Source organism: Neodiprion virginianus, chromosome 6 (genome assembly GCF_021901495.1).
Source record: "Neodiprion virginianus isolate iyNeoVirg1 chromosome 6, iyNeoVirg1.1, whole genome shotgun sequence".
In the NCBI taxonomy this organism is placed as follows: domain Eukaryota; kingdom Metazoa; phylum Arthropoda; class Insecta; order Hymenoptera; family Diprionidae; genus Neodiprion; species Neodiprion virginianus.
Window position 1 is genome coordinate 9,269,702 of NC_060882.1, and position 11,869 is coordinate 9,281,570.

The 11,869-nt window shown below is 36.8% G+C and overlaps 2 protein-coding genes and 1 non-coding gene across 6 annotated transcripts; 1 reads left to right on the forward strand and 2 right to left on the reverse strand.

Annotated features, from left to right (window-relative positions):
• Positions 1-2: 2 nt before the first annotated feature.
• LOC124306623 (nuclear pore complex protein Nup50) lies at positions 3-3,835 on the forward strand. The gene is made up of 5 exons (XM_046767437.1): positions 3-232; positions 795-967; positions 1,077-1,966; positions 2,142-2,285; positions 2,449-3,835. The coding sequence occupies exons 2-5, from the start codon at positions 806-808 to the stop codon at positions 2,753-2,755; spliced, it is 1,503 nt and encodes a 500-aa protein (XP_046623393.1). The 5' UTR covers positions 3-232; positions 795-805; the 3' UTR covers positions 2,756-3,835.
• Positions 3,293-9,127, reverse strand: LOC124306622 (protein lin-9 homolog). Of its 4 annotated transcripts, none has more exons than XM_046767433.1 (8): positions 9,051-9,127; positions 7,423-7,765; positions 7,020-7,322; positions 6,305-6,722; positions 5,867-6,216; positions 5,545-5,791; positions 5,237-5,422; positions 3,293-5,032 (listed from the first exon to the last, which is right to left on the reverse strand). In XM_046767433.1, the coding sequence occupies exons 1-8, from the start codon at positions 9,067-9,069 to the stop codon at positions 4,868-4,870; spliced, it is 2,031 nt and encodes a 676-aa protein (XP_046623389.1). In that variant the 5' UTR covers positions 9,070-9,127; the 3' UTR covers positions 3,293-4,867. The 4 variants fall into 4 exon arrangements, with proteins under 4 accessions (XP_046623389.1, XP_046623392.1, XP_046623390.1 ...); XM_046767436.1 differs by lacking the exon at positions 9,051-9,127 and adding an exon at positions 8,746-9,000; XM_046767434.1 differs by lacking the exon at positions 9,051-9,127 and adding an exon at positions 8,702-9,000.
• Positions 9,128-11,546: 2,419 nt separating this feature from the next.
• LOC124308296 (U6 spliceosomal RNA) lies at positions 11,547-11,652 on the reverse strand. The gene has a single exon (XR_006908956.1). It is a non-coding gene; the product is annotated as a U6 spliceosomal RNA (small nuclear RNA).
• Between the last annotated feature and the right edge of the window lie 217 nt (positions 11,653-11,869).

Genomic DNA, 11,869 nt, shown 5'->3' on the forward strand with positions numbered 1-11,869 from the left:
GGCCCTTCACAGACACTACACGACCAACTACGATTGCCGGCCAGCCCAACCGGCCCCGAGTTGACATTTTTTTTTCATCAAAAGGCAAAAAGTCTAACGCGCCAGTTTAGCGCGGAACATTTACTTGCGATTTATCACTCATGTTTCGCGAGATATTATCGTACAAATAGACACTAACGCGGTTAACGTGGACTTTTCATCGACAGATTGCATACCGTTTATCAAAACTCAGGTACGCTAGCGATTCTCGACGCTGTATCGTTGCAATGAATTGACAATTGCCACTTTCGAATATACTCCCGATCGAGTGGCGGTTAACCTATAAATGTATACTTTTTTTTTACTCGCACTCCAATTTCATATCGATCGGCTGCTGGGTTTTATTTGTTACGGAAATCACATTGAATGGCGTTATGTTGAAACTGTTTAAGCGGGTAACGGCCGAAATTGATCCAATTCTATTTCGACCGAATCCTGTTCATAACCTCGAAACAGTATTGAATCAACTGTTCCTATGTACTTGCATTGCCATGTCAACTTCACCGTAAACCCGCTGTTATATTCAGATCGCATATTCGCTCTTCGACAATTTCAAAATCCTAATGCTTATCGCAATTGCTAAATGTTTCGTAAGAGATAAGCGCCTAACTGGATTAATACCTAAATTCTTACGACACGATAGTCCTTCTATCCTCGGGAATTGAAAATATTGCTCTGATGATTTGTTGATTAAATGCAAATCGATTACCACAACCTGTCTGAAATTAAAACTGAAAAAATCATTCTGATTTTAGACGGCTCAGTGATGTCTAGCAAACGAACTGCTACCTCAGAGCTGAATCACGATAATTGGAACGATGAAGAAACTCGGGAAGAGGCAGGAACGTTTAGCAAAGCATCAAAAGAAGATTTGCAGAGAAGAGTCATCAAATCGGCCAGACGGCGAATAGTCAACAGCGGAGGGGATGTAAGTTTGGAAACATTGCTGAAAAATACAAAGATCCCTAGCACCAAAGCGCATTGCTTTTTTGTTGTCCGAATTTGATTGTATCTCGTAATATTTCAAACTGTTTCAGGATGCACCAAAAGCAGCGTTTGGCGCGTTTACTGCTTTCAAAACTGCTGCACCTGCAGGTTCTTCACCCTTTAGCTTCCTTGCAAATACTAGTAATGCAACAAATACGAAGAGTAGTGAAAAAACGGTGGCTAATAAAGTAGGTCCGAGCAATGGATCGGTTAACCCTGCAGCGAATGGGCCAGAAAGCAAAGATTCTTCTTCGTTGAAACAGGAATCAATGTCGAAAAATTCGGATGCTAAGCATTTTCCAACTGGAAAGGAAGATGGGAAGATTTTCAAAAAATCAACAGATTATTATGCAAAATTGAAGGGACTTAACGAAAGCGTCACTCAATGGATCAAGTCACATGTAGATTCAAATCCGTTTTGTATTTTAACCCCAATATTTAAAGATTATGACAAGCATCTTAAAGAAATTGAAGCTAAACATGGACAGGAAACCACCTCGACCATTTTGAGCCCAGAAAAGACTGGGGAAAAATCTAACTTGGAAAGTTCACCCGTTAAGAGTAAGTCGAATTTGGAAACTGGAAAGACTGAATCACAGACTAAGAAGTCGGTCTTTAGTAATCCATCAGTGGGAAATGCAGAGTCGAAAAGCGAATCATCGATTTTCAAGAATGCGAATGTTGGAAAATCGTTATTCGGGAATACTGAAACTACCTCGGAAGTCAAAAGCGTTTTTGGCAGTGTTTCCACTGAACGGAATCCATTTTTAAGTACATCGTTTACAGTTGTAGAAGATAAGAAAAAGGAAACCGAATCTGAAATTACTGATCAGAAACCAACAGCAAGTCTTTCGTTTCCACCATCTGGTCCCACAGCCACATTCAGCTTTGGCCAAAGTTCAGCAACCAGTACAGCTTCGGCAGGATTCAGTTTCGGAGGGTACGTCCTCTTTCCGGGAGTAAATTTTTTATTGGTGGTTACGATGAGTTTCATATTCCGTTTTCATGTTTTTCTACCCATATATTCACGAAATATTGAAACATTTCAAAACAAACAAACGATTTCGAAACAAACAGCCTTCTTTATGTAATTGTATCTATATATCTCCTTACAGTGGAAAACCATTTTCTTTTGGCAATGTGGCTAAAACTACAGAAGCAGAAGAGACTAAAGAAGACGAAGAAAAAGATGATGATGACGAACCACCGAAACCAGACTTCAAACCCATCACGGAAGACGATGCAATTTATGAACAACGGTAAGACACTTGAAAGGAACATGCGATTCTTATTTATCTGTTTTATATGAAATTTACCTAAATATGTTTGTTACGTACTATATTCTAGTGAATATTTGTTCACTACACTAGCACGATATTCAATGGCAGATGAAATTTATGGGATATAAATTGCTTTTCGCAGATGCAAGGTATTTGTCAAAAAAGATGGAAATTTTGCTGATCGAGGAGTAGGTACCCTGTTTCTGAAGCCTACACCCAACGACAAAACACAGCTAATAGTGCGTGCCGATACTTCGTGCGGAAATTTACTCTTGAATACAATATTAACCGAGGGTATACCAATGCAGCGTATGGGAAAGAATAATGTTATGATGGTTCTTCTTCCAACACCAGATTCCAAACCACCACCGACACCAGTTTTGTTAAGAGTTAAGACGAGCGAGGACGCCGATGCGTTGTTAGAAAAGCTTAATAAGCACAAGAAATGATTTTTTTAATCATGCCCACCGACCATTGTTCAACGGATATCAATCCATAAGTCATTATGGCAGATGTCAATTCTTGAATGAAAGCAAAACAATCGTGAATGTGTACATGTTTCTTATCAGAAACTAAAGATGCTATATAAATGTTAATGTACGACATTTACAGCTTAGTACTATTGATATAGATAATAATACGCAAATAGAATACAGTCTCGTCAGTTTTACATTTACACAATGATCACAATCGTGATCAATAATTGGAATATTGCAACAAACGAATTCAAGCTTCAAATAAATCACGCGAATACGCATTCGGAACAAATTGAACTCGGACGCGTTTATATGTGATGAGTTATACACAAATAAGTGGTTTCTGCTAAACTCATTACAGGAATACTCCCTGTTCACCTCATTTGATTTTAGAAAGAATAAAAGCCACTTTTATATATGAGATCGTTTAGTCTTGGTATTATAAATACTGCAAAAAAAATTTTACCGGCAGCTCCTCCAAATTGTTACTGTAGATAAGAAATTTTTTTAAGTGGCGATAAGAAATAGTAACTTACTTAAGTTATCAGAGACAGAAAATGAATCTATGTAAAATGGATTCTATGCTCTATTATCGACGATAGTGTCGTATCGTGGGTGATGACGTGTTAACGTAAATGCAAATGGATCTAGTGAAGCATGTGACCGAACATTACAACGTCTGTATCTGTTAGTACTAATCGGAAATATAATTAACTCTTTCAGACAAATGAGTAACCAACGATGATACGCGACAGTCAGTTGAACAAAAATTGAAACGAATAAACTCTCATCATTGACCAGTAATACATCGGATATTCAAAATACTTTAGGTCAACTTTTTTGTATTAAAGTCTTAGATGCGCGTTGCTGTGAATTTATTATTAGCCTTTATTCCGTAAAATTTTACTTTTTACTTGTGTTGAAATAAATATTACGGGAATAAAATGAATTATAGTGAGTTTCCACGATACTTTGATACGAATAAAAGTACACTGTTACATAATCCCCATGTTAAATAATTAACTGTATATAAATAAAGCATCTGAAATTATACCGCTACATGTAGTTGAATTACATTGAGTATCCTTTCCCTCAAAAAGCAACAATTCAGGGATATATAAATCTGTTTAGAACGTCTCCATCTCAAATTATGTTTCATCTATTATTTTAGATACAATTTATAGCGCCTGTATAATATATGCAACTCATAATATTCTACATTTCCTCATACCTTTTAATTTCGGTAAAATATTAATTTCTCCATTTATTATTAGGGTATGAACGTGTATAATAGTAATTAAATATTTTCAATCGTCTCAAGTATTCAACACAACATTCTTCTAGTTACAATTTTTTCATAATATTTTTCTTTTACTATTTAATATTATTACTAAATGTTTTAATCCTAAGATATATATTTGTAATTGTAAGTAAATACATAATTATTTTCAACGCAAGTATTAACTGTGTAATTGAACGTTAGCAGTGGTGCAGAAATATCGACGAAAAAAAAAAAAAGATCTTTTCTATTTTTACCGAAGTGATGCACCCAAAATTTTGCAACGAGCAACAATGTTTGCCATTGCATTTATCACACCACTTTACACCTCTATAAAGTACACAATAAGATACTAGATATATTCTGTAGACATTTAATTCAAAGTAAATGACTTGAGTAAAAATTTTTGCTGATAATGTCAAGAAAGTATTGATTATTGCAGAAAGATCAGAAGAATTATTCCGTGTAAGGTGTAGACAATGCTTACACCACGTTGGTTCAAAATTCATTACCATTTCTAACTGCAATTCCTCGTACTTCTTGTCTTTTTATAAAACAAAAAACAAAATGTAGATATAATGTATGAACTATGAGTATGCCTGATGAACGATGAAGGAGTCTATACAATTGGATAGTAAAGATTGATTCACATCATACAACACGGGCTGTAACAAAACTATCTATTAATAAAAATTTTCTTCGTACTTCATCAATTGTTTAAATCAGACGTATCCAATGTGTGTCGTTTCTTGATTTTGTATTAAATATTCATTGCACCTATATTCGTCGACATATTTTAGCTTTCACTACATGTTCTCGTCAAGAAGTAATTCCATAACAGCCAAATCGCTGACGCTTAGAGATTTGGCCATTGATCCTCCTGTGATTAACTGCTGCTTAGTGGGTGCTTGTTCCGTAGGAATGCCGTGGAAATTCCGATAAATGTTCGTTCCAGGTCGTACTGGTCCATGCTGGATAGCGTGAATCAACTTTTAGTTGAACAGTGACGACAGGCGCACATCAAATTACAGTAAGTAGAAGCGTGCAAGTGTAGTACAACTATTATTTTCCTCGAATAAATTCTCATTAGATTACAGAATACTCTTGCACGCGTCTGAAAATTACTGCCTGCCATTCATTAAGAGTATGATGATTCAACAAAGTTAATACTAAACTTTTTGAGACATAAATGGCGTTAAAGCCCCTATTTTTCCCAAACCAAGTTGAATATGCTGCATATGAATTTCAACGCAGTTTTGAAACACTTGTTGATTTTGAGGACTCAGTTTCGATCTAATTTGCTCCATGGTTCCTTGAAGTACTTTCAGTTCATAGGCATTTCGATCAGAATCCGACAAGCTCTGTGAAAAGAATTAGATATTATGACTTTTGGAAAGAAATCTGCATTTCTTTGCTGGAATTCTACGTGAATTTGAGAAAGATTTTGTTGTGAAAGGGGAGTAAAATTAGGGACAAGATTTACCTTTACTTGAAGCATGAGAGCAGTGAGGTCTGTGACAAGTTCGCTCATCTTTGCTGGTGCCCTATCGTTAATGACATCATTTCTAGCAACCATATCGGCCGCTTCTTGATGGCACTTTTCCCGCAAATGAGAAGGAGCCAGCATAGCAGCAACGCTTGGTTCCGGAGCCATTTCTTGACATAACTCTTGTACATCGTTCAAGAAATCTTGAAGCGCTACATTCATCTTTTCAAGCTCAACTACTATCCTGTGATCACAAAGAAATTTTATTTTTAACCCGTTCGTTGTTTCTATTCAATACATTACTAAGCAAAATTCTTACCCTGCATATTTTCTCTCAAAGTCAGCTGGCAAAGGCTCACCGAAAGACCGTCTCTTTTCCGCCTCACTGTTCATTTCCTTCAGTTTCTTTATCTTGATTTTCTTTGCCGCTAATATTTTGTCAACTTTTACCATAAACTCTAACAATTTTAAGGGATAGCCATTCATCGTACCACCGATATGCGATTTTTTTGGGAGTGATACGGAGGCGTTGGATATTAAAGGGTCATTATTTAATCTGGGTGACATTAATTTCATTGCATAGGGAGGTGATGGCACATATTGCACCATCCGAGGTCTAAACTTTTGCGCGAACGAAGCAACACTAATGGTTTCTGGTGGTTCGTTTGACTGAAAACAAATAAAGGTTATTCAAATAAGTCAAATGAAGATGATCAACAGGCACTAAACAGTGAATATGGCTCAATTATTCAATTACCAGAACTTCAAAATCAGGCACACTGTGAGTTCCAAGACCCGCTCTTTCAAAGGTAATTCTGTAGGTGTTGTTGCTGGTATCGACTGCATCGATACTACCAGTGAAAAGGCCATCTTGTGGCTTTCGTAATCTTGCTGTAACTTTCGTTCCAATAACAAGTTGTAAAGGAATTTCAGGAGGCAGGTCCTTAAAGCTACTTATATCGGCCGTTTTTCTCTGCTGGAGCATACGAATTTTTTGTCTCTTCCTCTCTAACTCTCGTCTTTCCTCTTCAAAAAATGATTGGGAGCACCGTCTTGGCTTTCCCATCATTCTTCGTATTTTACACCATTCTACGCGTGTCAACTTTCGTGTTTTTAGCTGCGGAAAAGACTCCTTCAAACAAATCATAAAGTCGTTGTCACCATCAAAGAGCGTTCTGGAAGAAGAAAAATAGTACTTATCTAATTGCGCCGTTATTGAGAAAAAAAATTTCAATTGATAGAGTGTGTTAATCAATGTATGATTAACATTTGTACGAGAATTTGAATATCGATGCATTACTCAGATCGTTGACTAGAGATATGTATATCTTCAGTCAATGCTCAGATTATGTCCTATGGAAAGTGATGTAATGAAAACTACAGAATACTATTATTTTTCCTTGAATAAGGAAAAGACCCTCGGTGAAATCTTTCAAAAAAGTATTACAGATTACTTCAGGTACATTACTCACTTGTCAATGTTACTGTAGAACCATTCATAGCAGACCCATTTATGTGCTTTGGGTAATTTCAGCAGGTTTCTCAGTCTCATACCAATCTTCTGTCCAATTTTTCGGTCAGGAGATGCTGGTTGTGCCGGCTTTTCTGGCTCCTTTTCCTGTTTTATAGGTGTAGTAACTGGCGTCGATGGCTGCGACGGCGTACCCGTACTTCTCTTCGACTCACTGACATGTCTATTCTGTTTTTTAGCTGGGGATGGCCGTGGTATTCTTTTGGGAGAATGTTTCATTTCCAAATTGGGATCCTTTTTAATTCTAAAACACACGTTAGAAGCACAAATCAAACCAGGCCTTAGAATTTTATCGGTACTTCGTCTGTTTACTAAAAACACATAAACATTAACTTCTAATCTACCTATGATGTGGATGGTTGACGAGAATGTCATCGTAGAACAATTTATTCTTTTTTCTGATCCTCGCAGGCATTCCTCGGCGATTCAATACTTGAATTGGTTGGGTTGGGGGATTGGGTTTTGGTGGCGGCTGCGTTCCAACCCTTTGCAGCCCCAAAGCCGCAGGCCCCAACTCAGGCATAGGTTCAGAATCTTCAGGATCCATATTTGAATCATCCATAGAATTATTCCAATGTGACTGGTCTTCGAGATCCATCAGGTCATCGTCGAAAGCTTCCTTTTTAATTTCATTGGCCAATGGGTAGCCACCGTTTTTAATCGACAGCAAGGTTTCCGCTGATTCATCTGAAATGAAAATGTGATTTGGTTAAGTATATTTACCAAACTATCTGAAAAATATAATTTGACAATAAAAGATGATTCTTCATCGCACCATATCAATATTTAAGAGGAGAAATGTAACATATCCGATAAGTAAGTTAAACCGTCAAAGATTATACGTACACATATGTAAGCCAAAAGGTTGACCAGTTAATATCTATCAAACCTAATGCAAACTAATCGTTTAACCTAATCCCAACATTCGGGATTTGCAAACGTGGTTTCACATCATTTGGTGTTTAAATATACTAGAATTTTTCCATGTTTATGGAACACAAAATTCAACCAGTAATCTTACATTAACTAATGGAAAACAAAACTTGTCCTTGCACTGATTGCGCGTCGTAGCGTTATGATTAACGTTTGTTTATTTACTACTTTGTATACAACCTGCTTGGTTGCGATGACTTTTGAATGATATAAATCAAGTGATTCAATCACTATTTCAAAAGTGTTGACAGACAGATACACATAAATCTTGTACTTACCTTATATAAGTATTTATATGCCTTAAGTACTTAACACACAGCCTTGAAATATACAAGTAAAAATACAAAATATGGATTCGCATGCAGATAAGTTACGATATGAGGCCAGTGTTATGTCGAGTAAAGTTTTATCGAAAGCTATAATTTGAAAAATTATTGTTTTTAAATATAATTAGCATTATTTGAAGTAAGCCACACTTGGATAAGTGAGTTTTTCAAAGATTCGACGTCTTGAATGTTCGGAATTATTGCTAAAAATTATTAGAGAGTTTCCTCGTGTTAGAATTGAATGAAATTTAACCTTTGCTAGTTTGTCTACAATTTTGAGGTATCTACAAATGCGAGTGGGCTAAACTGGGCTAAACATAACCAATCTCTGGGAGCAACGTGTGTAAACATAGCGTGTCCGCACCTGTAAGTATTTTACTTAATGAAATGTCAAGAATGTTGTTATACACCGTTAGTGGAATTCAAGGATTTGGCGTTTTAGAGTCCAGTCAACTAATCCGCGAAACCAAATTTGTTCCTCGGAGGGCTCGTCATCCCGCTTGAATTCTGCATTGGTCATTTTTGAAATTTTGAACCCATCGTCGCCGTGCCTGTTTCAAACGTTAACTACAAACTCAATTTTAACTGAAATCCGTGCAACTGTGGCCTATATTATTATCACATAAGCCTAGATTACTATTATTACTATGCATTTGTACTTTGTTCGACTTGAACGACTTAATTTTAGGAAAAAATATGAAAATTTCACTCACTTTCAATAGTGTCCGCCATGTTGACGTACGCCGATGCATGCTGGGTACGTATTTCCGCCAAATCACCCCCACTACAATTCATAGCCCGATTCCGTCCGTTCCGCCAGTTCACCGCCACCAAATGCCGAGAGGGACGATTCGATTTGAAACTTCAAACACGAAGCTGGGTTCATGGCTTCACAGCGCTTCGAAACTTGAATCAAACGCTATCAAATACATAAACTTCAAAGTACGGATACCGACGTGTTTATCTTCCACATTACAAATTATTTAGCAAAAAACAGGCCACAACGATGAGAAACACGTGGTTTTTGTTGGGAATGTTTTTGAACATTAAGGTGGCAAAAAATGTTGATATAAGACCTGATATTATTAAGCACTGTAGAGATAAAGATCGACTAATCGGATCTGAAGAAAATGACTTATATTTACTGGTTGACGCTGAGGTAGATACGACAATTTTGCTGGAATGCCATTACTGGTGAGCGGGAAATATAACAAGTTAAAGATCACTTATATCGACAGGTTCAAATGCTTTACGATATTGATAATTACATAACATTTGAGACGAAACAATACTTTTCTGACAACAATTTTAGTAACGAAAAGGATGATCAGGTACCGAAAATTTGGTACTTACAAGACCGTTACCAGTCTACTACAGAAGCGGAAATCTCTTGGGGAATGGAGAATAATATGAGCTACAACAGAATTCACGTTACTCCGGAATTATCATTGGTTATCAAAGATTTCGAGGCTAAGGATGCAGGACTGTACAAGTGCCACGGATCTAATGGCCAGGAAGTAGAATCGAAATATAACTACAGATTAGAACGTTAGTCGTGCTAATTTGAGAAATACAAATCTAATCTGATGAAAAATAGGAGACTTTGCTGGGGATGTCATATTAGTACAATCAATCGACTTCTTGCATTCCACATCAGTGCAAAAAAATCTTTTCAGCTATACTCAAGAACACGGCAGGAATCTATAGACAAACTGGAAATCTGTCAGACTGGGTGTCTTATCACGAAATAAATTTAGCACCAGTTTCTCTACGCTTTGCTGTATAAGTTATAATTTCATGTAATAAATTATATTTTTAATCGATCTGTTACTAAATTGAGACCTTTAGGACATCATTCGAAAAATCAACTTATTTTATCAATTAACTAAGTTCCAATTGTGAAAGTAAATATAAGAAAATGCAGGTCACCTTCGAATTAATCAATAAGTAATGTGATCGAGTAAAGGATGTAAATTTTCACTCTCAGGTTTCCCGGATGCCGGGTCTAATTGATATCCGAAAAATGGGTATAAAGCTGGAAATCGTCTCTGAATGGGGTCCCTGGAGTCCTTGCGAGCGATGCGTTCGTAAACGTGGCTATAGGACGAGAGTTGGTATGTGCAGAGTCAAGCGGACCATAAATGATGTAACGGGAGATCGACGAACATTGGAAATTTCAAGCGAATCGACCCATAATACGTCGGGGAAAATGCCACATGATAAAAAGCGAGGCGAAGGTGTGCCCACGTTATTTTTGAAGACGCCCATGTGGCCGTGTCGGTGAGAATAATTTCGAGTCAGTTTTAAGTTAACCACTGAGAAAAGAATAACGAACTTTCTTTACTACAGTTTTATTCGCAGATGTAAAAACAGGAAAAATTGCAGTTTCTTTCTTCATTTTTCAAATCTTCTTCACCCATTTTTATAACAGTGACTTGATAAACTTTTACGCAAAAATTCATACCATATTCATTTTTCAGCTCCAAGGAATTGTACGATGAATATCCTGAAATTGGTACAGCGACAAAAGACTTGCCAGAATTTATACAGCAAGAAAAATGTAAGAAATGTTCACGATTCAAAAAGCATAAGCGGCATAAATTCAGGTACAAGAAGAGATACGTTTTGGCAGAGGATGCTCACCTGACGATTACTTGCCCCGAGTAACGAGAAAATAAATAAACGACTAACAATTTTTCGCATATTATTAAAAAAAAATTTCAGATCAAAATTTATGAATTTAATATAACGTTTAATTATATTTGATACATATTGTTAGTATCAACGACTGTTAATCAGATCCAACATGGAAACCGACGTCGTCTGGAAGAAGGATAACATTGGTTTGAAAAAAGGAACAGGGCAATCTGTGCGCAGTAAAGATCCAGAACCGAGAGTCTTGGTGGACACTTACGGAACGCTGTATTTACTAGGTATAGTAATTATTTAGCTCAAGTAAACTGGGAAGAAAAATAATTATACCCGTCCATACTGTCGGCAGATCGATTTCTACTTTCTTTAATTTTAAATCAGGTGTCACGCAGGCAGAAGCGGGAAATTACACCTGCTACGTTGATAAAGTGAACATGCTGAAAGTCAAAGTGATAGTTGTTTCAAGATCCTTGATTTTGAGTCGCGGTAAGCTGGGATCAAAATTAGAAATGTCATCGATCTCAAAACACCGTACAATTCACGGTGTATAGTTATTAAAAAATGTGGAACGCTTCACGATTTTGCGTGTCATCCTTGCGCAGGGGCCATGCTAATCTTCTCTGTATCGTTCCAATTTTAGTATATGTACTGCCGAAGCAGTACAACAGGGAGTGGAATCGGCTTTCTTATATAATAAACGTAAACCGTGTATAGCACTAACGGGAATGGACACCCGCCGTTCGCCATCTGTAAATGAAATATTCAACTAACGACGCCGTTTCCGAATCGAATTTAATTCCTGTTTAACGGTTTAAAATTGTGCAATACTAAACGTCAAATGATGTATCGTATAGGTTCAAAAATAGTTCCGCGTTGATTG